General features: G+C 34.5%; 1 protein-coding gene across 1 annotated transcript in view; it reads left to right on the top strand.

Annotated features, from left to right (window-relative positions):
- Window positions 1-1677: 1677 nt before the first annotated feature.
- Window positions 1678-27385, top strand: part of LOC108770704 (uncharacterized) — a gene marked incomplete at its 5' end in the record, with an annotated part of 33262 nt that continues 7554 nt past the window's right edge. The window contains 2 exons of the mRNA XM_018522407.1: window positions 1678-1755; window positions 12981-13166. Of these exons, the coding sequence (XP_018377909.1) occupies window positions 1678-1755; window positions 12981-13166 (264 nt within the window). The remainder of the gene's footprint in view (window positions 1756-12980; window positions 13167-27385) is intronic.

The raw sequence follows: 27385 nt of genomic DNA, 5'->3' as shown, positions 1-27385 counted from the left end.
TCGTTTGCTCACAAATGCTCCGTCGGAATTTTCGTTTGCTCACCCTTAGTTCAAAAGTTATACAAAATTTAAATTATTAAAAAATTGAATATTTTTTTGCTAACGATTATACGTCTTAGCGCTGGATTTACCGAATAAATTCAATTTTCAGAAGAATTAGAATTTAAAGAAGAAATATCTTAATTTTGTAGGGGGTCAGCTTCACAGGGGTAGGTAAAATGTAGTTGAGCAATGTTAATATTTCACAAAAAAATAGCTTTACATTTGCGCTTTAATAGCATTGTATTTCGATTCGCTATGATTTCGAAAGTCCTAATCTTAATTTAAAAGTTCACTTTAAATTTTGATGTATATTTGCTCAATTACATCCGAGTGTCATTTTCGCTAAACCTAATTCTTACTATAAATCCATCAAACTTGTCTGTTGCATTTTTTTGGATTGCTTTTGATCGGAAATTTATATTCGCAAATACTTTTGAAGACGCTCTATGATGTGCTTATGTAGTGGCCGTAACTCGTCTGACACATTTTATTTTTCCGATTGCGAGCATACAGTGACGGAGATGATATTTTAGATATAGATATTCTTGGCACATGAGCATCGTCGTTTAACCGGATCAAACGAGATAAGTAGCCGGCCATTAGGAGAGATACATAAAAACGGAAGGTACGGAGGTAATTTGCAAGATGCGGCACATTGTCTCCCGCGAATGTCATAGTATTGTACGTATAATATATGCATAAGGATGATTTTGACCGTTTCATTATACCGAGACGCTCCTTCTTTGCGCACCGACAGAAATTCCAGAGATTCGCGATGTCTCCCGTTATATTTCAAGCATACGAGAAACATGAAGTCTCGTGTTCAAACACGAGTAACGATTATACGTCTTAGCGCTGGATTTACCGAATAAATTCAATTTTCAGAAGAATTAGAATTTAAAGAAGAAATATCTTAATTTTGTAGACAAACACTGTTAAATTCGTAATGTTAAATTATATCCAATTTGAGTTATTCTTAGTTATTTCTATAGGTCGCCACTGCTTCTATCATATCATTAATTTAACTAAAACGATAGAGTTAAACAGTTAACTCAAGAATATACATTAATTTGATTAAAATTTAATTTAGTACTTATTAAATACACACGTTAATATAAACAACATTTATATTAATGTATGCATTTAGTAAATAATAAGTTAAATTTTAGCTAAATTTAATATATTTTCTTGAGTTAAATTGTTTGATTAACTCTTTTGAAACTGATCACAAAAATAAATTAATTTATATTTTGACATACTTGGGTTACATTCCAAAACTTCCTCTCCGAGGAAGATTTTACTCTATATGCTATATAGTATACGTTACGTGTACTATATATTTTGAGTAAAATTTTCCTCAGAGAGGAAGTTTTGGAACGTAATTCTAGAAGGTAAAAATAATAAAATGTTATTTAAGGGATTAAATTAAAGACGTTAAAAGGTAAGATTTAGAAACGCGTATTTATCTTTATTAGGATATTTTAATCCCTGGCGCACACAATTATAAAAGGATTCATTGGTAACAATTCGCCAAGAAAATTCGCGTATTTCGCAACTTTGACGGTTATCGTTCTGTATAATATCAATATTACGTGGCGATAAGATTACGAGATGATTAAGAGTATTTTGAGAAAGAGACGGCAGTTCGATAATATATCGCGGTCGCTCGATTACACCAATTGTGCAGATCACGAGTCCGCTTTTTCCGGTGAGGTACGAAAAGTGCAAAGTGCTAAAGTCAGCCGTGAACGGCGTAGCTAGCTCTTTTAGTGGACTTCCTCTCGCGTCGATGAGATCATCGCAATTCTTTATTTGCATACGGTTACATATACCGAGGGTTTTGTAATCACGTACGTGGTTCTCATATTCAAACGTGCAAAGCCCCCGTTAGCAACGCAAATCGCACAACTCGCGCGGTCAGTATCTTGTCATTGAATAATGCAGCGAACATGCTTTAGCCCTTTAGTTCCCCCACGTGATGTTTATTTGCCTGACGTACGTTGCTCGGTGGGTTCAAGTTTGGAAACCAAGCTTTTCGATTTCAATGTCATTGCATGCAAAAACATCATGACGACGTATAATTTATAATTTCGTAGGAACACTTAATAGCACGTTATTTGTACAATGAGATTTGTATGTTTTAATGCGTATGTTACAATAAAATTTTCATTATCATGAACATAATGATAAAATATTGTGTAACATGATCAAATATGACTGTATAGAGTATTATAGAGAGAATTTTTTTCTTAGAATTTATCCTAAAAGTCATGGTAATTGTAGAACGTGGTATTTCAAAAAATTTTACTTTTTTAAATATTGTTATTTTAAATAACAATATAATTCATTAATATCTATCACATAAAATATAAAATATAAAATATGTTTGTTTAAATTTTACTAAAATAAATTTCAATAATTATAAAATATGTTAAGCAATTTATATATGATTTTTTATTGTTTTAAATATAAATGCCAAATAGGAAGAGAGGGATGAACATATAAAATATCTTATATAAATATTACAATACTTTATGATATTTTTAATCTGATTTTTATGTTCGATGACGCTCTTTTTACTAAAATATTTTACTAAAGTCACTTATCTACAAAGTATAACGCGGCACTGTCACTAGACTCGACGGAGTTCTATTTTTTGCAAGTAAATCCATACAGAATATATATATGTAATAAAAGGTGCAGTATTTTGAGATCTTTTATTGATATTCTAATAAAATGTTTCTTTAAATACGAATTTTCAAAATTGGATTCTAAGACGAAAATAAATGAGAGATATGTTTTGACAGTACAATTTTTAGTTTTGCACAAAATTATTTTATATAGTTTATAAAATAACTTTGTTTTAGTACGTAGTTTATAAAATACTGTGTTTCCAAAATTTCTCTCATTGTCGTAATACTCATGAATTGCCAAATTGTCTCAAATTGTTTATTATCAAACATAATAAAATTAGTTTAGCTTTGCGATAAAATATAACGAATATTTTTCTTCGTCTTCATGGATAATATATTATGAAAACAGCTTACTGCACTATTTTTACAACTTTCCCATTACTTCTCGGATAAACGATGATTGTTTTCATACTTGTTAAGACCTCTAACAAAGGATTTTTAAAGAATAGTTTAGGTTTTATCGCGAGGCAGAATTTAGTCTTATTTAAGTACACCTTAGGTTAGATGCAGATCTGAAAATAATTTTATTGGACTATCAAATAGACAATCAAGAATTACGTAAGACATCATAAGACGCATAAGCTAGTTGTTAGAATGTTAAAATTTTTTCCAGTATTGCTCATCATGCTTAAGCGTTCCATGATTATTTTGATGATTCAATACATAATTATTTGTAGATCTGTATCTAGCCTAATTCTTATATATTTCAAACAAATCACTTGTTCCATGTTGAAGAAATAGACAGAACATTTTTTATATTTATTTTTATTAAATCATCAGGAAAAAGCACTTTTCTTTTTAAAGTGCATGTCCCTCCCTCTTGGACCATAGCGTTATTCTTCCATCTTCTTTCTTCTTTTTTGGTCATTTTGGATTGAGTTCTTTCTGGATTCTCCTTTCACACTTTTTGGAGCAGATATCTCTGCATTTATCGGAACGTATTTTTCTGAAAATTGAAATCGAAACATTATGCATCGTGTGTTTTGTTGTATGAAACCTTAGAATATAAATGAAAGAAGAATTGTTTATACCGCCCATGTATCAAGCCTGAAGCTAACATAGAGAGTCCCAAATGTTCACATTGCGCATGCGCAGACCGTGCGTGTGAGTTGTACGTTGTACACAGTTGTTTAGTGTTTCTCACACATTGACAACAAACTAGAACGAAGTGGAACGGGGGAATACGGGCTGAGTGGCACATGCGCATTACAATCAATTTGGACTCTATAACTTTCTCTCTCGCACGGATGTTTGCTTCAGTAAAGCTCTAGATATACCAAAGTAGCGCAAAGGTCCTTCATCTTTGACCTAATAACTATATTATATTAAAAGAATTACTATAATAATACTAAGCGCTTATTGGAGTACAGCCACCAACTCAAAATTGGCGGTTGAAATAGCCAATAGAAAAGTTGTTGGCATTTCTTCTCAGATAAAAGAATTGCGTTAATTTGGTATCTAGAGCTTTGGGCTTCAGGTTCAGCACTCAATTCCTCTTCCATTTATATATGTTCTAAGTATGAGACACCTGCAATTTGCAAGATCGATTCGAATGCGAAGGATCTCATGGGTATGACGATAGATGCCGACACTCACCAGAGTTTCACGTACTATGGAATTGGAGCCGTGAAGGGAATGGAAGCGCCTGCGTGGCGTTTCCAATACATGCACGTTCCGCATGTATTAGTGGCGCGCGCGCGCACGCACACACACACACACACGCACGCATTTAATGCTTCGAGGTAGTTCGCCGCCCGCGCTTCCTTTTCTTCCTACCTTTCTCACAGGGTGAGACCCTTGCGTTCCGCTCGCATTCTCTTCAGTGGACGTCGTCGTCGGTGCGTGTACGCGGCATACGCGCGTCTATGTGTCCTCTCTCTTTCTTTCTTTCCCCCTCCGGGCTTCCCTCTTTCCCTGTTGTCGATCATTGAGCCAGGATAAGCAAGAGGAGCGCGAGAGCCGGAGCGGAGAGGCAGGCACCAGGCAGACGAGACGTGTTCAGTACGCCCGCGGCCCTCTCTCGACGTGTACGGAGTCGCGTCGTCGGTCGAGTTACCCACGGCGACGCCGACGTCGATCCTTCTCGGGAGGAGCATCGACTGATAGAGAGAGAGAGAGAGAGAGAGAGAGAGAAAGAGAGAGATCGATCGTCCAGGTCCGTGGATTAGAAGTGTGCGCGTGCGACATCCAGGTAATAACGAGAGAGGTGGGGTTCCCGTATTCCCGGTGACAGAATACGCGCCCTTCGACTCCGAGCTGCTCCGATCGCGGCTCCATTCCGTACGATCCAGGGATCGAAACGCTCGATTCTTCGATCGCGTTCCAATTGCTCGCAAACGTCGCTCTCGATTCTTTTTCTTCCTTTTGTTTGCCGGTGCGGGGTACGGGATGTCCGGAAAGGTGCGTATACGCCCAATGAGGGGGAGAGCTCGTTCCCTCGAGCAGGTTTGAGGCACGACGGAATTTACAGTGCGTAAATTTTATTCCGTTGTAAACCGCACGTCTTCTTTCAAGCATGAATCTCTTGAATGTTTAAGTATCCTCTTCCCTAAATTTTCTTCCCTAGATAATCTGATAAGAAATCAGTTTCGAATTCATCTTATTAATTGTTAGTACCGTAATTTTCATAATTAGGCTTTATATTTTAAAGTGTACATGAAGTTTAATAGAAATTAAATGGAATTCAAAAGAAGTGGCCAGATATTTATAAACATATGTTAATTCCAAAGACAAAGTTCATATCTGCTATTAAGTTTGTACTTTCTTCCACTTTTTTCATGTTCAATGCTGCCATATATAAGCAGACACGTTCAGCACATCTGGGATCTCCTCTTTTGCCTGTTGTGGCAGAATGATTTTGCAAGATCTTAAACAGAAGGCTTTGAAAAAAACAAAAAACAAAGATTCAGGCAAATGAGAGTCTAAATGCGGTAATTAGAGCGCAATTAATCTCAAAATATGATTTTTAGTGGTTTGTTCTTTTTATACATCAGGTTCATACGTTTTAACTCAGTTTCAAGTCTTCATCAGCGACTAAGTATTTACAATTTAATTCAACATTTCTTCCTTTCAATATGTACAGCCATTAAAGGATTGATAGATAGAAAAAGCTTTGAATATGATTGCTTTAGATTTACTGTTATATTTCCGTTATATAGATGCCATAATTACGGCGGCATCCTTTGACAAAACTTTTCTCATTTTGTAAATACTTTTAATAGTTTACATAATCGTCTTCAATTCACTACAGAATATGGAAAGAATCGCAGTATAAGTTTTTTAGATCTTTTGCTAAAGATAGAGGATAATTGTGGATTAATTCTAAAAGAAACTTGTGTATAATTTTTCATTATAATTTTTCACGGCTGAAGAGGACTGAGTAAAGTTCGAAACATTCCGTGAATCTTATATGTCACTCACGACGTAAATAAACTTATATTATTAGTCATTTAATTAATTCATTTAAAGGTTTTTTTTATCTTAGTTTAACTTCTTAACTGCTTTGCATAAATATAAGCGAATATTTATATACTTTTGAAAACTATTGTCAAATGGAAATCTTTTTACGAAAAAATTATATTTGATTATATTTGAATCAATTGACAAATAATTGTTTGTCCCATACAGTAAAAGGCTAATGTTAAGGAAATAAATTTAGCTCGTTTTACCTTTGAAAAAAAAGATTTGAAAAAGTTCATTGAACTTTCCACCTCTTCGGATATTACTAGCATTCGCTATCTAAACTATCTGAAATATGCATTGTCTACAAGATTTATGGATGAAGACAGTTTATATAGTACACACGTATACGTACATAATCGCAATTGACGTTTGCAACATCACTTTCTTGCATTAATAAAATCGCGATAGGGTATTGCAAATCCAAAGTTACATCATTATTAGAAATCAGTCGTCTAACTTGTCATGTAATTGAAGTTACTAGGATGACTTATATTATTCAAGACTATATTAATATTAAAATTGAATTTTATCTTAGATCTATTGTATAAGAAAGAAATTCATAACTCAGAATGTGTAATTCCAACTTAAATACTTTCTGTAATAAATTGTCTGCCAGGTGTTGAAAAGACTACAATCTATAGTAGAACGACTTGTAACTAGTGTAGAAGAAAGCTGATGTTATTAAGGACAAATTTCTTATTTGATTTTGTGATAAGCAGCATTTCATGATAATCGCCCTGTATATTCGTCTTCTTGATCAAGTGCCGGCGAAAGGTCGCGTTACCGTCGATCGAATCGCGTCGCCGGCATGTCTGTCCCTAATAGCGGACTCCCATCGATCTGGCGGGAAGATAGCGAAAGGGACAGGCAACCGATGTTATCCATAGGGGTGAACGAGGATGGAAAGTACCGGCGGCGAGTATAAGCAGTGGCCCTCGAACTCACAGGTCGCTCGTAGGCTGAAATGAAATTCGAGAAAAGTATGTGATTTTAATATTGTGATTGAAATAAGCAAAAGGTAATCACGTCTCGTGATTTCTCTCTGGGACATCCTAGACGTCGTATCTCTCTTTAATTGTAACAGAATTAGCGTTAACATTTTGTCACGAAACCGCCATTCGCAGGATCGACAATAGTTACAGTGTCAACAATAGAAAACGGCGAGAGATCGATACGAGAGCGCGCTACAAGTACTATCCGATAGCCTTCTTCTCGCTTCGACGGTATGAGTGCCGTAACTGTCGATGAGAAGAGACACACGGAAAAAGACAAAGAAGATTTCTTCCCGTCACTATAGACCATCTTGCTACACTGCAGCCATTCTCTTTCTCGTTCTTCTGGAAACGTCATGCCCCACGCGCGCAGTGAAAAAATAGACTTGCCTTTAATTGAAAAACTGACCTTTCTTCTTTTTTAATAACTCAATCTTTAGGACCTATTCTAATGATCGTTCGTGTGCCGACACGATTGTCTTTAAAATGCTTTGCATTCAGCATTAATAAACGCGGCGATTTGATTTTCATCTTACGTCTCTCATATAGCCATAGTAGTGATTTTAGGCCATTTATCTTATGTATATATGTCTCATATTTCGAATATGTAAAAATATTGCGAAAAAATTTTGCTGTCTCTAGTAGTTTCTTAAAGAATAACCAACGGAGTTAAGAGAATTCTAAAGTTCAAGTTCAATAGGATTTACACACATACGATTTAAAATGTATATATCATCGACACATCTCACTACTATTATCAATATCGCATGTACACGTACACACAAATTTTCTAAATCATTGATCTTTCATATTAGGTATCTAACAATAAGCTAGTCAATTTAACTTGTGATACTACTGCGATAATTTAGTACAGTTTGCGTTTCAAAACCGAAAAATCATTTGGGTGCACAGTTTAAAGGACTAATATATACGTAGTATATAAATTCACACAGAATTATACAAGCACTTAAAATCTAGCTAGACCGTTAAAGGTGTTTATTCTTATTGGTTGTGTTCTCACATGTACGGTCAGATGAGATTTAACATCTAACAATAAGCCAAATTCTAAGAATTCAACATTGTTTTCAAAATTATTTTATACGCATAAAGTGTAAAATTTGTATATAAAATATCGTTTATATTTTAATTGTAGAAAAGAACTTTTTAATCTATGAGGACAGTTAGAAGAACTTACATGAAAAATAATAATTTAGTTAAATTAGAAAAATAAAATAACTTAGTTAACTGGATAGTTTACATTGCACGTGCAAACAATTTTGCTTAGAATTTTACGAGTGGATTTGTCATGACATGTTTACAAATTCTGTAGCACATTGAACTTTCTTTTATCGGTTTTTGTTAAATACGATTTTTTATTAAAAATTTTCACAACATTTTGCACAAGTGTATGCGTCTATATTTAGAACAGCAGCGTGTCATTTTGCAACCTTGCGGCGAGCAGCTTGGCATTTGTTAATTTCAAGTGTCGCGAGAGAATATACTTCCTCCTCGAAGAGCGAATGTATGATGATATAATTAGCAACAAGAATACCTATACATGTATAAATTCTTATGGAGGATCATATTATATCAATTTCTGCTCTACGATTTCTTGAATTAGTGTCCCTTCAATTAAAATTAAAACCTATATCCCAATTCTGAAATTTTTAATAACAATTTGGTATCGTTATACTACTGTTGCGCAGCTTTTTTACTAAATGTATATATAATACCTACGATAGTATATAACAATATTGACACTGTCATTAAGAATCGGGTATCTGTTTAAATCTCATCAACAATATTAACGACATTTACATGTACACTGATAATAAGAAAAAAAAATTGCTGTTTCTAAAAAATATTAGTCGATACAATTAAATGCAGCGGTCATGAGCTGTCGAGCAAATATTTGTTAATTTAAACAAATAAGAAGATTTTATTATATATATATATAAATACTTGAACTAAATAATAGCTACAAACTAAACGCATTTAGTAAAGTTAACAACTTTTTGTCAGTGTACCGACTCCCTAAAATGATCAAGCAAATGAATTACTATAAAAATGAAAAAAGTGATATAATTATTCTTTGTAACGGATGATAATTATGTCCTTTATATTGATGAAAATAAAACTAGGTATTCTATCAGTATAAAAGATATATAATATTAAAAAGTGAAAAAAATTCAGAATTCTCTACACGTATCGTATTAATCTAAAAAAATAGAAACAGTCAATAATATATCCGCTCGATTCTTCTAATATTGAAAGTGTTAACTTTCAATACTCAGACAGCATTGTTAAGTTTACATCTTTGTTTTATGGTTCGGCTTTTAATATGCGTGATATCCAGTCTTGAATAGATAGGTATACAGTCCTCGAGTTTTCCTGGTCATTACGAAAACTGATGGGCGAATTATCGCGGTGTATCGTCCAGAATAGCGCCGAGAAAAATAACGTATCGTATAAAATCTGATTGTGAGCGTGGTGTTTAGGATGATTAGGATGATGTCACGAGTTGTCAAGGCTTGAATCATTCTTGCAAGGTATTTAACTGCCCGATGACGTCAGACACGGGTGCTGTCAGGCGTCAATGCGTAAAACATAAATAACAATAGCATGTGTCTGTGTATAGATTATGCAAACTATTTTTACAGATAAATATTACTTACGCAATGGCTTACTTTATTTCAACATAAAGCGAGAATTTAATTCTCAAGAATCTTCAGTTATACGCAAGGTGTGCTTCAAGTTCTTCCGATGAAAAATAATAAAAATTCTTTTTAGAAAAGGTAAAAAGTGCATCTCCTGAGAGATACAATGTAAGAAACAATCGTTATCGCGACACGCAAGATCGAGTCTACGGTCGGTGACCGTGGTCGGGAACCGATTCCGAGCATCGTCCAGCTCACGTTTTCGTTTTCCTCTCGACGCCGCGCCGCTGCTTGATCCCCGTCGACTCGTTTTGGTCGATTACGCAACCGACAGGATATTGCACAAGATCATGACTCCCTCGATACGTACGTTTCGACGAGGCTTCGGCGTGAACGATCGTTTATACCTTTTTCGGAGGATTGGCAATTCTCATTCGTGAGTGGATTACTTTCGTGACCTATATTGAGGCAAGCGTCTTCTGAATACCAAAGAATATACGAGTCCACGCTTTGTTTGATAAATATAAGGACACATCTGACTAAAATGCAATTGAATGAATACTCGATAGATATTAATTCCAAATATGAATTGAGGATATTTTTTTACGTAACGGGAACGGATAAAATGTCGCTTAATTTCTCGGTCACTCAATTAATAACGTCCAAACACTCGTACGCGAGAGGTGTTCTGAACATAAGTGCTTGGCATCGCACATTCGACGCGCCTCGACATAAATTGCAATATCACAAGTATGCGCACCCATCAAAGCGAATAAATTCGAGCGTCGAATAGTGAGGAGAAGCGAATAAAGGTTAACACACTAAAGCATCCAGTATAGTTTATCGAGCATGCGTGCGCGCGAAAGTGCCACGGTGACCTATATATCGTGAAAAATAAATACTGCTTTAATTCTATTCGTAGTTGAACGCAATTTTTATCGGCGAATGACTCATCGCATTGCGCTCGAAATACTCGTGTCGGAATTTTATCGTGCAAATGACGAGCGATAGTACAGACGACGAGCTACCGCTCGCGATACGAATTCATCGGTAAAATATTATTATTGTTTTTATTAGAATTAAAATTGTTACTATATGTATAACGATATCACATCGACAGATTTAATTTATTTTAGCAAAGTAGAGGAAAGTTGCTGAATGGTGTCACTTTAAATATTTTTTATTATATTTTCCATTTGGTATTGATTTGTGCACAAATAAAGATTGGAAATTGTAGTTTTAGACATCTATTATTACATGTTTAACTTTTAAAATTAATTTGTTATAATTTAGAATACGCTATAAGAGTATTGTACGGTGGTTGTGAGACATCCTGTATATTGTGTGTGTATTTTATAACAAAATGAAAAATAATAAGAAATCTAAGTAAAAATATACTGAACAAGGGACTCTACACCGATGATCTTGACCTTGACACATATTATCAAGGTTACGTGATAATATGTGTCAAGGTCAAAATCATCGGAACAAGGTCCCTTTTTGGTATACTTACCAAAATCTACTTACCTCGATTTTAAAATACGGATGCCAGTCAGGATCTGAGAGACCACAATTTTTTATTAGTATACCGCACACAATTAAAATTTGCATTATACAGGTCCTGAGTAACCTCCGACAAGTTTTACGATCGACTAGTCGATCGTTGTCCGTTAAAAAATTATTTAAAAAATAATTTTTATTAAAGGAACGTAACTTTTAAACATAAAATGTATATGTCAATATATTTTACATATACTCTGCTATATAATTTACATAATGCTGTTCTTTTATGCCAAAACGGAATAAAGGAGATATTTCACGCGAAGCGAGGTCCACTTCATCTCCCTTTCCCCTGCCTAGAGGAAAGTCATTCGCCTCTGGGGATATACTATATAGTGGAAAGTCGAACGTCTCTAAACAGGGAGAAAAGGGGGTGGACCTCGCTTCGCGTGAAAAGTTGAACGTCCTTTGGCAAAGGGGAGGTGTGATGGACCTCGCTTCCGCAGAAAGTCGGATTCCTCTCTAAATATACTGTATCTATATATACCTATGTATATATAATAGCAAATTATTAGCGAATTCGATTGGACGCATTCAGTGCGCACTGGTGTACATTAAAACCATCGTATACTGGTTGACGTAAAAATATGTGTTTAATATAAATATAGAGAAACAGATTAAACCGCCAAATCTTCTCTCTCTATTCATTTTATTATATTATTAGAAAAAATGTGTATTTTATAATTCGAAATATTTGCATTTCACTTTTATACTAAAATAAAATCAGTATACAACGGTTTTAATATGCATCTATAGTGCGTACTAGTGCGCTCAATCAAATTCGCTATATGATCTTTAACATAATAAAAGTTAGTCAAATTTATTAAAATATTATATTTACGAACATTATATTCTTCTTATTAATTAATTTTATCATTAATTTTATATATATATACATATATGAATATATACATACATTACCCGTAATTTAAACTCTTAGGAAATCAGTTTAGAGAAAGGATTAAACTCTGTTAAATCTACAAAATTTATTTTAAATCGTATAAAAAGAGACTCCTGAAAGACTCCTTAATTAATCTTTTAATACAGTTTAATGGAAATTGAGAAACTGAGAAAATTTGTTTGATATTCAATATGTTAATCGTTACCTTCTAGCGCCAATCGGATTAGGCGCTTTACGTGAGAATCATACGTATGCGTGCATAAGAGACGTTTTCAAGGGAGGTTGCTGCACGCTCCTGGGGGGGTAGGACACGCGAGGAGGCGTGGCGATAAAAGCGGAAGTTAAATCGTTAAATTTTGCTTAGTTTTTTTCCATGAGTTTCGCAAGGCTGGCCTCGTGGAAAAATTGATTATTCGAGACCTGCCGATTTTCCAAATGCAAATGTCATTCGTCAACATTTTTGCAGTGTAGTAATTATTAAAAATACTATTTTGTTTAAAGTATCTGTATTTAGATATTAATATAAGAAAAATATAAGATAATGATAAAGAGAAATAAAAAATATAAGATAATATAAGGAAAATAAAAAAAACACATTTTACTAATTATAACGCCCGATTATAAATACCTCTTTCATCTTTATACTAACACAATATGCTTCTCTTAATTTCAGCGAAGGTAGAGAAAAAGTACGTGTCTCGTTGTTAGGTCCACAACCATCGCCGGCGACGCCAGGTGTTCTCTTGCTGGAGCCGATCACGCATTCGACAGGACTCCCGATAAACATGGCCAACAATCCCACGGAACTTCTGACCACGCACACTGAGCACACCACGCCTGCCTACCACACGCAAATCAGGTAAGACAAAATCTAGTCTTACAAATAAAAACTTAATAAATCATCAGAGATTATTATGAGATAAATTAGAACATCGCCAAATATTGAAGGAAACCAATTAAGAATTATTTTAAAAAGAAATGCGCCCCATTCAATCTAATGAGCTTCTGATTCTTTTTTCATGAACGTAAAACTTAGGAAATTATTGGAAAATAAATTAAGCATCAGAATAGGGAGAGGGAGAGACGTTTAAAAATCATTAAAGATAGCAAACATCATCTCCAGAAAGGATATTTTAATTCCTCGTCTCGTTGCGATGAATTTTTTAATGATTTTTAGCGTCTTTCGAGGCATTATTTTGTCGTGAATAAAAAAATCTTAAAATTATTAGACAATAAAGGAGTAAAAAGGAGAAGAAAAATTATCAGAGATGAGAGACACTGTCTCCAGAATAATTAGCCTCCCATGCACGATTCGCGACCCTTGATGATCTTAATGGGCCGGAAGTGACGTTCTTTTCTCTCTCGGCTCCACCGCGCCCCTCTATCGACGTACTACCGCACTACCAAACTGTTTACGATGATTCTCCGTGGTTACTGCCTGTTCGTGATACAGTGTAACTATTACGCATTAAAACTGTCTCTACCGCTGTTGACATTACGACATGCCGTCTGGTCTGCACACGTTACACGCTAATTCCCCAACGATTTCCTTTTGTTAAAAGAGAGATAATATATAAGTTAAACAATAGAGGTAAAGATGGTGAGCACCTATATTTAATAGGTGTTCACACCATATTAAATATAAATTCTAATTAATATTATATATGTATATATATATTTAATTATATTTGTATGTAACACGTATACATATAATTTTGATCCAAAATTTTTAAATTTTCTTACAAACTATGTATAAAATCTTCAGAATAATTTAGAATCACATAATATCAATGTCTTTTTCGAAATAATTCGGATATTGTGATAAAAATTATATTTATTCCAAAACTTCGTTATCCTATGTGGATGTTATCTCTTGCGTTTATTCTTTGCAGTATTATCTTAGTGTATCCTCATTCGGTCCTTATGTAATTCGCCGAAATGGACGCTGAAATTGAAGAAGAAGAAACGTCAAGAGAATCGGTTGAATTACTATATTCTGTTGTTGATTTAAACTTATCTCCTATGCAACTCTAAGGCCGCTATTTTATTCTTACGTTTTTGTCGTACGACAAATTTTTCAAGCCTGTTGATTGGCTATAGGATAGAGAGTCCTCTCACACATTTGTTGTACGATAAAAACGCACGAATGAAATAGCACCTAATCTCTTGACACTCGATTGATTGCACGGTTCTACAGCGCATTATGCTTATAAAAAATTAGCAAATAAAGAATATCACATTTTTTATCTGCAACGAATTTGATTTGCGGTGATGGGAGATTCAGGTTAATGGGGGTATTATGAGCGTTATTACTCAGTAGAATGTTACGTAAAATCGTGCATATGTCGTACGAAGTCTCTAATTGCTAATGCAAGCGAACATACGTCGTGTTTGCGACGAAATCTATCCGCATGGAATCATCGTATGTGTAAAATTCCTCAACGAATTTGTATAATTATAGATTTGTTGAGGAATTTGTGTATTCATATAATTCACAATATTGCAATCATACAAAAATTAATTTAAATTAAAATTTACATTTGCATAATTTTTATATATATTCCAGTGAATATTTTTGTGTTTATAGAAATTAATGGAAAAGTTAGCTTTATATACAAAGCTTCTCGTCAAATATTAAAAAATTTTAAGGATTTAATAGAATTTTTACTTCTTTTCTTCGCATGCGTGAAAGAGACAGACATGATTGATCGGTATTCATATAAGCTATTCATATGGCTATTCATATAAGTTTTATTGGACATTTTATCATACAATTTCAATAATGTAACGAGTCTAGGTATCGAAACTTTAAAAGTCGAGAAAATATAAAGAAAAACTTTGATCGGAAAAGTCCCGGTTTTGAATTTTCGTCGAGAAATCTGTAGACGAGAAGGAAATCTATATCTTCGGCACCTGTACATCCAGGATGCACCCTTCCACTCACCCTATCCACCAGCGTTACTATTACCCAATCGCGTTCTCACGTACACATCGCAGTTTCTTCATCCATTCATACACACGCCTTATATCTTCGCGGTGCATATAATCGGGTCCGAGCTCAAGTTAGTTCTCCACCGCCGCCATCGCCACCACCACCACCACCAGTACCACCACCATCTCAATGCACTAGCCTCGCCAAATCGCTGATACCAACGCAGCAGCGCGCCCGGTACCGGCACTCCGTTCCCGATGCGCGCGAGTATCGAAGAGAAGGGAGCAAGAAAGAAGGTGAGGGGCGCGAGAACGGAGGGCGGCAGAGATCGATATAGCGTGGGTGGATGTGCAGAGGTGCGGTGAGGCCGCTGCCGCCAGTCGTGCTGTCGGCTGCATCGACGGACATTCGCGCGCGCTCTCTTTTTCTCTCTCTCTCTCTGTCTCTCTGTCTCTCTCCATCTACGTAGTACCCCCTTCTCGTTGATCCGTCTCTTTTCCTCCTCCACTATATAGCTGCCTCCCTCGTTCTCTTCTGCCTTTTTCTCGAGCTCCTTTTCTCGAGCCCTTCGTGCCATCCCGCATGTCATCGAATGCAGCCGATCGCGAGCAACGTCGATCCTCAGGATCGCATCCCCGATGATACAGTGATAACGCGATCACAACAGTGTGATAAGGCCGATGATATGGCACAGTGAACAGTGCGGTGATTCCTGCGTGTATAGATCTCTATTGATTGGGATTAATCCGATCGGGCTCGACAAGTGAGTCAGGAGGATAAATCAAGATCCATCTCTCGATCATTTGATTTTTGAAATCGGTGTTCTTCCTCTCTCTCTCTCTCTCTCTCTCTCGCTCTCCCTCCCTCCCTCCCTTTTTCTCTTTATTCAACACGTGCGTGGGCGAGGATGCGTGTCACGCGCGATTTTTCTCGGGGCTGCGCTAGGAAAATTTACTGTAACTTGTTGTAATCCCCTAATGGCCACGCGATCTGACCGCAATCTGTGACGCAAAACGCGCGACGCGACCTCGCAAATAACGAATGCAGTGCTCTAGTGAAACCAGTGTTTTTCTTCTATTGCGTACTATTTTACATACTCCCCACGGAGTATGAAAATATAATCCTGAATCGCTGCAAGGTCCTTGTTGAATAAATGGAAATCGTAGGATGCCGATTGCGAAAGGCGACGAAGGACTTTAGACATGGTGCTCATGTGTCACCGTCGAATTTTTTACCTCTGTTTTTTTCGATATTTTATTTCTTAGTGATAATTTTATCGCAAATTGGTCTCTTATCTTCACAAAAAATTGATACGTAATTTTGTGCTTATTTGTAGGTACGTACAATGTTTAATTCTTGCAAATCGTCTTATATTGATAAAGAGACTGAAAAATATACGAATAAAAACTCACGCGCACGAATCGGTCCTCTTCGAAAAAAAGAAAAATAATAAACCGCTTGCAATTATTGACTTTTCCGCGTGCCATCTTGTTTTCATCTGTATATTTCTAGTCTATACTTACTACGCGTCTACACCATTTTCTCAGTTTTAGCTATGTTATATAAATTTTCTTATTTTTTGTATAATTTCGCAGCAACTACTTCAATATTCAATCATTCCAACCGAATGTATAATGTATCGTATTCGTGGTTAAAGGTCAATGCTCGACTCGTTTTTTAAATTGACTTCGAAATAAAAAAGCCGCAACTTTTACAAACATACTTTCCACTTCATATCGTAGAAGCTGCGAGGCTCGCGAAGCGAAATTTGGAGTAATCCAAATGCGTCCAAGTCGAAGCGGAGCATACCAAAAATTGTGACCGGAAGACTTTGTCTTCGGAAACCGTGACCTGCCTTAGAAAAGTTTAGAATCTTACGGGATACTCTCCGTCACGATCACCCAATTGTCTAATTAACCGTAGAAACATGAATTAACATATTAAACAGTCGCCAAGCGAACCTTGTTGATCTTGAATTATTAATCTAATCATATTAACTTCGTTCATCGTAAAATCACTGTATATTAACATATCATGATAATCTCTTCCGTGAAGAATTAATGAATTTTAAGAATTTATAAAAAATTATAAATTATTATTCATATTAATTTGAAGAAATTATTATTGATTTGTTACAGTAATGAATTTTATTTTACGAGTTAGCTCTTGAAGGCTTCTACAATTATGTTCAGAGTAACCTTTGGGCACGTAGTTTTATTGCATTTGCTTTCGAGCAACCATCTCACGTTCATAAAGACTAAAAGCATATTTACGAGGGCGTGTCGCGCGTAAAACGATGCAACGAGACTTATCTCGAAGAAGTGAGTAGGTTGAGACAATGGCGGCGATCGTGGCGTAAATTTTTCAACGGGTCTTCTTTCTCTCGTCGCATGTGTGAGAAAAACACGCCGTTTACCACAAACTGAGTAATAATAACTCATCCTCATAGATGTATGCGCACTTCAAGCGGCGCTCGTTAATAATAAATAGACTAATAAATAGATCAGAATGTATCTGTTAATATTCTCGCAAGCAATTGAGCTTTTTTTGATTACATATAGTACAACTTATATGTTAATTTAATTAAATTGCTTTATCATTATATTGACGAACCATCATTTTTGATTACTTAACGAGATCTTTTCAAACTGATTTTTTTAATTATATTGTCGAAATGTTTGACAGTTCCAAAATTAATCGGAATGGATTGACACGGCGCGGCGTGTAGTCGAGCAGTTGAGCCTCATGACATGATTTTTGCCCTCGACCTCCTCATCTGAATGACGCTCGCTCTCTATCTCGTTGATCTTCATTAAATTTCTTCACGAGAAATTTAGTCGTGCAGGTCCTCGCATTACCGTCAATTACCAATTACGCGTCGATAAATACAAATAAACGTTGCTAAATGGATTATATTGTTGCTATGATGATCGCGAGATATGACAGTAGTAAGCAAGTAGCGTTGAATATTTTATCTATAAAGAATTTAATTTTTTATCACAGAGAACGATGGAATTTTACCCGTTTGTACAGAGTTTTATAGGATGTGAACAAAATTTTTAAATGAGCATGTTTTGAAGATTTTAAATTAAACAATTTAGAGAAATTTCTGCAATAAAAATTCAATATTTTGTGTTTTTTTAATTTTCAAAACTAAAAATATCTTAACGAATCTTAATTTGTACATTTGTTAATTTAAAATTTACGGAGACAACGTCTCTATTGGTACCATTTACTCCTTTATAGAACGTACCATTTACTCCTTTATAGAACGTCCATTAATTGTTTTGAATTAAGTAAAGTCGTGATCTCGACAGATCAATGGTTTCAAGTAGTAAAGGTAGCTTCGAACGTAATAAACTTATCCATCGCGATAAACATAGCCATCTCAGATATCTTGTAATTGGAGGCTAATTGAGTATTGTATCCATTCCTCTCGTGTCTTTCTTCTCTCTCTCTCTCTCTCTCTCTCTCTCTCTCTCTCTCTCACTCTACCTGTAGGTACCGTAGGTACCGCGGGGAGCCTATTCTGCAACTCTTAACGCAAGTTTTGTTATCGTTATAATAGCGCTGCGCAGCTTTTTTACCATAATAAAAGAGCTGCACAGCGGCGTTATAATGATAACGAAATTTGCGCTAAGATTTACAGAATAGACCTGCTGGCTAGTCCAGGTACATGAAGTCGATCACGCAGTCGCACAACAGCTTGATGAATCTGTGACAACACGCGGCGCAACGCACGCACGTATTCCCATGCTACGTGACCTTATAACCAGTGGCTCGTATACAGTACAGATCGCGAAACTAGGTCGGGTCCATAATATGTGTGCTCCTCTTGTCTTTCGTCAACAATTCTCTTTTCCTTGAGATTTCCTGTATGCTTCAAAAAATTTCGATTATAAATAAGATATTACATTTACTTTAATTTTTAGTCATAAATCTAGATTCTATTCTATATAATTGAAAAATTTTTGTTATGTTTAATACATTTCATATGTCCCAAACAATCCACCTAAACCTTTGCATTAATTTAACGCGATGAATATGTTAGAAAGTGACACAAATATTATATAAAAAATTAACACAAAAAATGTCACACTTCGGAAACAAATTGTGAAAACATATTTCGTCAGTGAAATTAACATTTATAATGTGTTAAATTAATACTCACGTTTTATTTATTTATATCTCAGAATGTATATTTTAAAACTACCTACATTCTTATATTATTCGTTTTCTCACTCATAAATTGTATTATTTTAACACGAAGAAATATTGAATATTATTTTATTATAACAAAATATTCAAATAATAATTACATTATGTTAAAAATTCAATATAAAAATTTTAAGAACCGTAATTTCACACAACTACGGTTCTGTACCACAACAAATCATATAAAAAAATCATATAATTTCATTTTTAAAAAGTGGAGGTGACTTTTATATCTTTTGGCACTTTCATCTAGAAAAAAACAACGTAACCAAAATACGTCTCCCTTGAACCGGATCATTTTTATCTGAAACTTTTTTTCAATCTCACATACATGTCTCATTCTCGAGATATTTTAATGTGTCAATGAAAATGTGAAACACCCAGTATATCTATTCAAGATCAGCCGTGACCCATATTTTTACCCCAGTCATATAACCCCCATAATCGTTGGGCGCGAAGGGAAAAGCAGCATTATATACCCTGTAAGAGCTAGGGTACACGTCCTTATAGAATAGTTCGATTAAACGATAAGCAAGGCAGGTAGACAGCTAGGCAGATCGAGTCCGTGCCGGTCGTTACTCGGGAGTCTAAAAATGTCAAATGGCTCGATATAATATATAGTCAATCGCGAAAAGTTGCCCGGCAGTTGCTTTAGCTATGAGGAAATCCGAGTGACAAAGTGCAACATTGTCCTCCGCTTTCCGTCCGCCTTTGACCCTTTAACCCTTCGAAATAGTACACCTCGCACTGACTTTTTCACAAGTTATGTTCAGGCGGCTGATAGTCTATCCGTTGACGACTAGGGACACATAGAGATGTCATGAGTCAAGAAAAGGTCGATATTTCGCCGGGTGATAGGAGCAGGAAAGTTCATATGAACGTGAGAAAGTTCATAACGTTGAAAACACGTAGGTTATTCTAAGAAAGAATTTCTTTACATGAAAATATTAATCAATATATGTGTGATTTCAATTTAATATATTATTCATATTTGAAAAATGGAAGTCAATTCGATAGGAAAACAATGAAGATTTACACACATATGTACATCTTATTATATTTGTTCTTGTTAGCTTTTTCATGCTATCTGCAGTACTTCATATAGTATTTATAATAAAATAAATTATTTTAAATTATTTCTTTTTTGAAATTGTAAATAGTACAATTTTATTATTCATTTTCTATTATATTTTTAATTCACTTCCTAAGTGATATCTCTCTATAAATTAACGCTTAGCTATCCATGTTAAATATTTATAGTGATGCTAATATAATAGTTTCTATTTTATACCAATTAAACGCCCAGTTATGCTTATAATCACATTCAAAATGTATGTTCATATATAGTTACTACTCGTGTGAGAACTTGGGAAAAGTATTTCAACGATGAATTCAATGAGTAATGAAGATAAGTGGAGTGTCCCTGCATATGAAAGGCACGCATGCGTTAATTGGTTGACAGAGTTCCATTTACAAAGAAGAAGTCTCTGTGCGTGCTACGCATCGCCGGAAATGAATGAATCTTAAATGAGTTACGGACAATCCCTCCAAAGACTCTTGAAGAAAAACGCTCGCATTCTGCGTCCGTATCTTATTACTCAGAATGCACCGTTTCAAACTTCATTTTTCTTTGTAGCTTTGTACTAAAAAATAAATCATAACCGATCTTTGTCTTTGTCCAAATGTAACGCCGTCAAATTCTTATTTCGATTACTTCAAAATTTATCTTGATTTCTACAATTTGTGATTCGCGTGCCGTTTGCCAAGGAGTCATTGAAGTCGTACGACATACGTAAACAGTGCCAAATCGATACTGCTCGTGTTCCGCTAGGCAACTAGTTGCACAACCAAGTCACAATCCTGGAACGTTCGTGTGTTTTTACTCTCTTTCTTTTCTAACATAAGGTTTTTCATTTAGTATTGACTGCAGTCAATCGTTCGATTGTCTTCTTCGATTATTATTTTTACCCTCTGTACTTATTATAAAAAAAGAATTTCTTTTATTCTTGTTTATTCAATATCGAATATTATTTTGTCGAATAGTTTTCGTTTATTCAATGTTGAATATAATGTTTATTCTACAATGTATTTTAATTTTTGATGCATTTCTTACGAGAACGGTGAAACGGAGACTCGAACCTCCTTAAATATACCAAAAGCGCGAGTAGAATGCGATCTACTTCAAGCTGCTGACTCAACGTGTAAATTTCCGGGCTATTTTTAAGCCGCTGTGCGCATCCTCGAAAATATCGTCACAAGCGAATAAATTACGGAGTTTTTGCAATATCGTGTATCGAGATACACGCTAAAGTCACATTATTTAGTGGAAAGTCGAACTGCGCATACGCGCAATCCCCCAAGAATGATTTCTGCTAACGAGTGCATGTGCGGTACACGCATGATATCCTAACTAGGCGCGACGGCCATGATGCCGAAGAGAAGAGAAAATGGGTCACAGACTTTCCTGAAATAGGTCGCTTCTTGATACAAGTCAGCCGGGGCTTTCACATGACGGAAGCAAATCCCGGCTTATCCGCGTTTACGAGCTTGCAAGGTCTGTTTGACGATTGAGCTTCTGTCATATAAAAATGAGAACCTCGGAAGTGCCTCAAATAGATAAAATAATGTTAGCTGCGTAGAAACAAAAAAAATTTGATATTAAAATGATATTAAAAATTATATACACATAATAATTATAAATATCGTGATAATGTGAATTGTAATTTTTTTTACTTCTCTACATATCTAATTATGTTATTTGAGATGTTTTCACGATTTTCATTTTTATATTACAAAAACTAAAGCATCAAAGAATTTTGTAAGCTTCTAATGCAGACATAATTCACTAACAACGCGAGTATAAAAGTAAAAAAATCGTGATTTAAGATAAGACCGCCCAAAAATACACATTTTTTCTTTTATGCTGTATAATTTGTACAAAAATCCGAATTTGAGCATCAAAACGCTTAAATTATTTCTTATTAGTAGTAAAGTTATCGAAATTACACCGGCTCCTAAATTGCACTACCTCGCTTAGAAATTCAATTATTGTACTTAGATATTTTCTTACGGGTTATTTAAGAACTATATGGTACTGCGTTACACTCATGTCATGAAGTGCAATAGAAGTTATAAATGTTGTTATTTACGTAAATAAAAATGTTGTTATTTACGTAAATAAAAATGTTGTTATTTACGTAAATAAAAAAATCGTAATAGTGTTGTTATTTTTCAACATATTTCATAGCAGAATTACAGAAAATGTAAATTAGACTGAGTCTTGATCATTTGTCGTGATTAGAATATTATTGAAATTCAATGAAATTTAATTATTAGGAAACATGGTAAAAAAAAATTTTAACATAAAATAAAATGACAAAAAATTCTCTCCGTGTATTTACAAATATTATACATAGTGAGTCACTGAAAGGTTACAACACTTTTTTTTAATGGGTTTCAGAATAAAGTCTGCTCACTGGAGCGATTGATTTTTACTTATGAATCTAACCAGTTACGTTCAGTCGACGAGCAAAGCTGAGTTCCGAAAAAAGTGTTGTAACCATTCTATGACCCACTGTACATATAGATACACTACCGTTCATAAGTTTGTTTATAATATTCTTGCACGAAAAGTATTTGAAGTATCTTAATGAAAAAAATCGTAAGAAAATTTAAAAAAATGCATTTTAAAGAGAAAAGATAGAGCTTTATATCGGCTTTAAATTTGAATTTTATCTCTATGACATTTCATTCCCAAATTACATAAAATAAAAAATTGTTATTTTTTGAGACTTTTTATTATTTTTTAAGATTGTACCTGAATGAAACATCATTGAATAAAATTTTACAAAATAAACACTTTTAAATAGAGTTTTTAAGCTCTTTAAAATGCTTTTTGAAAAAATTGGTACGCTGATTTATCGTAAAAATATTGAATTTTTTTTTGTTGTGTAAAATTTTATTGTGTAAAAACTTTTCCTGAAATGTTTCTTAACTTCGAAATTAAAAAGTTGACAGAAAAAATCAAAAGAAAAAAACGTTTATTATAATGTGCTTGATTCGTATAATTTTTTTAAAACCTTTTTTCAACCGTTAATAATTTTTATTAAATTGACGATCGAAAAAATTTATAGAAATAAAATTTTCATATCGAAAGTGGTTCTATTTTTTTTAATGCAAAAAAATACATTACAGAAATGCAGGTAACTCAAATTATTGCGGCAGAATACAGGTGCGATGATACATAAAAGTTTTTGGAGAAAAGACTTGAAAATTTATATACTGTTTATTTAAATTGTCATAACTCATTGAAAAAAAATCACGGCGTAATGATTACAGAAACATTTAAAAAGAGAATATTATACTGGTTGGAAAAGTCATTCATTACTGAAAAAAGTAACTTTTTATTTATAACTAGTTACTTTTAGAGTGCATTCAGACTAAAAGCGTCAAGCGTCAAACAGCGAGCAGTAAACTAATCAGTGAAGCGATACGGGCAGTGCCGTAAAAAATATCGCTTCGCTGATTGCTGCTCGCTGTTTGACGCTTGACGCTTCTAGTCTGAATGCATCCTTAAGAAAATGAGCGTCGAACGTCAGTATGAAAAGCTATCTTTATTCGTTACTTGTAACGAAAAAAGTAATTTGTCGATGCGTTACAAGTTACTTATTACTTTTTTCAGTAAATACAATCGGCGAAAAGATAATTCTTTTAAAAAGTCGAATAAGAAAGGAACTTACTTAATTTTGCACTTTGAGATGTGATGGAAACCAACACGCCTTGCTTCGTCCTTATGCCAATTTTGAAATATCTCGAATAATGTTCGTTCTATCTTCTGGTTTCTTACGCCAGAGAAGAGAGCCGGATAAACACTCGATAGATTATTTCGCATCGGCCAAAACGGAAAACACTCGATGGAAGGCTTTCCTCTTGGCAAAGCGACCAGCCCTAAAATAACGCATGGTTCTCTCTCTCTCTCTCTCTCTCTCTCTCTCTCTCTCTCTCTCTCTCTCTTTCTCTCTCTTTCTCTTCGCTCTAGAGAGAAAGGAAATGGACAAATCTCCGAGAGAGAAAGAGTGAGAAGGGAAGAGGGGAAGAGAACATTAGAAAGAGTTAGAGGAAGAACAGATGTTGCAAACGCGCTTAAAAATAAAGTCTTACGTTGCTGTTCAAGTTCGCTCGCGTGAAGAAATTAGTCAAGTTCTTTTTCGAAGGCGAGGCAGGGACATTTTGGTCGGTCTTTTGGTTAGAGCCTCGAATTTTTTATAAGGATGAGAGCACGATGGAATGTATGAGGGTCAACTTCGCACTCGGTAAAACGTGAGAGAGTGAAGCAGAGAAGGCGAGATCTTTCGCCTTATAGATAGAGGTTGCTGGACTGTCAAATGTTGCTAGAAGCAATCGAAAAATGACGACCACCCACGGCGGCCACATGTACTACGTAATTAAAGTGCCCAAGGACACCAACGATGGCAACGAGAGGTAATCGCATTACATAAGCATCCTCGATAATACCCCTTTCTAAATCCACTTCAGAAACTTCGGTTTCTTCTTTGTTTGCGTCCTATTCATATCATATTCCGTCGGATTGCCGCATGTGAAATGTCATATTCTGAAAGCATTAGTTTTTATGATTCTTATGGAGCCAATGTTCTCCGATAACCATGAATATTGCATAATATTAGAGCTAGAGATAATTATTTTTTAATGCGCTTCAATTCCTGCGAGACGTTTGCATGCTTCCTACAGTAAAAAATTTATCAGGCCTCGTAGAAAATAGTAAATTATTAATTTTTTTAAATTTTATATTTACGTAAAAATGTATATAAATTTTATTTATGCACATTACAGGGTATCTCCAGATTTTCCGTACAAACTCTGACAGTATAGATTGTATTTAAAAGTTACAGTAAAAATATAAATTCTGCAATATACTATAAATAATGTTTCATCCAATGATGCATTATGGAAGATAAGTACGATATTGGTTAAACGAACATTATTCCGGAAGGAAAGTGAATTGTTCCGAACGATCAATACTTCAGCCTCCAAGATTAACAGATCTAACTTTTAAACTTCTATATGTGGAAGACATTGTAAAACAAAGTTTATTAAATACATGTCATGTTAAGAGTCAAATTAATACAAAGAATTACGTAGGCCTGCAAAAATGAGACTTTGGAAAGTCCACTGAGATGTAAGAGTGATGTTTTTCGACGTAATTTTTTGCGCTGGCAAATTCAAATCTGGCCACAGAAATTGTTTAGCACGTCAGGATTTTGAGATATTCTAATTTAAAAGTTCAAAAAGGTTTTTCGATATCTTTAGATTACAATAACTTGGAAACGTAACGATATCTGTTGATTTGGCCAATAGATTCGGATTTGTCATGGAAAAATCTACGGAAATGCATATATGTATTTTCCAAAATGGATTTTTACAACTGCAGGGATAAATCGTATTAAATTTCATGTTCTTTAGTAGATAAGCACCGAACACTCATTGGACTGATTTTTTTAACACTTTGTATCAAAGGGTTTTTTGGGTCGCTGATTATGAATTTAAAGTCGAAATTTTAACATTCAAAGTGGTGAGCCAATATGGTGGTTTAAAGCTTAATTCAAAGCTTAATAGTTATAATTATATCGATTTTTTAAATTTTAACTTTAAATGCGTAATATATAATGTTTTTTTTATATTGGTAGTTATTTAAAAATTATTGATCTAAACATGACATTTCATGTATGTAACTAGCTTGATATTTCTTGTTCGTTGTCTCATTCCGCATTTTTTCCCCATTCTCTTTCATGCTTTTTTTTCTTGTTTTATCCGTTTCCTTTCTGTTTTCTTCTCATGCCACTTTTTTTTTTCATCGCGAGAATAATCGGCTAAATTTGATCGTCGCGTAACCTTACTCGAACTATACATTGCGTCGGCCTTAAAGCGCAAAGAGTGACGTCTCCTCGAAGGTCTTCAATTTCTGATCGATTGTATAAACCTAGGAAAGGATTATACATTAACAGCAGAGATTTGCCAAATCTTTGCTAACAATAAGTATACATATATACGTAAATTACGTTCAGCCTAAAATATTTTTTCCTAGGTTCTTCGTAGTTATATACAAACTCAGTATTGTTCGTTCAAATATAATCTAAGATCCGTTGGATACTTATACTACTCATATGAACTATAAAACTTATATTAAACAAATTTTAACCTCCGGTGACATTTATATCAAAGTAAGTGAATTTCTATTTGTGCATATTTTAATTCTGTAAAAAAATTTTGCAATCCGTAAAGTCAGTTTTTGATTGCACTGTAATTTGTGGTAATTGCTGTCACTCCAGCATTCTCTTAAGAAAGAAATGTGAGAAATAAAAGAAACTCAATTGTGCCTCGAATCTTCGTCTTTAGCGAAGTTATCTTGGATTGATCGAATAATCTCAGAAAAACTAACGAAAGAAAAACGGAAATCGATTGCGATCGATCGCACCATCGGAAATTCGAGCTAGTCCTCGTTTCCTATCCGTCTAGACGTTATTTCAAAACGGCCGATTACATTACACAGCCATCTCATTGCGACGAACGTTAACGATAATCCAGGAAATAAGCCATCAAATTTCTCAATAGTATCTAATAGTAATATGTAATAACACAATTTTGAACGTACGAATTTGTCATAAATTTCCACATTGGCAGTTAGAGATCAAATTATATATGTATAGGATGGCCTGCAACTAATACGTTACCTTTTAAGAACGTGTTCCTAATTTTGAATTGAAAATCCTAATACGAAAAGAAACAAAACAATTTTGATAAAAAAATTTATTTCATGAAATACATTTCTTTTAAAAGACTTCAAACCTTGTTTTTTTTCTTAAGGGGATCCTAAAGCAAAGCTCGAACTCCGAAAAATCACTAGATGTCGCGCC

This window comes from Trachymyrmex cornetzi, unplaced genomic scaffold (assembly GCF_001594075.2).
Source record: "Trachymyrmex cornetzi isolate Tcor2-1 unplaced genomic scaffold, Tcor1.1 scaffold1002, whole genome shotgun sequence".
NCBI classification, from domain to species: Eukaryota; Metazoa; Arthropoda; class Insecta; order Hymenoptera; family Formicidae; genus Trachymyrmex; species Trachymyrmex cornetzi.
Note: the sequence above shows the minus strand (reverse complement) of the source record. Positions and strands in the feature narration are given on the sequence as shown.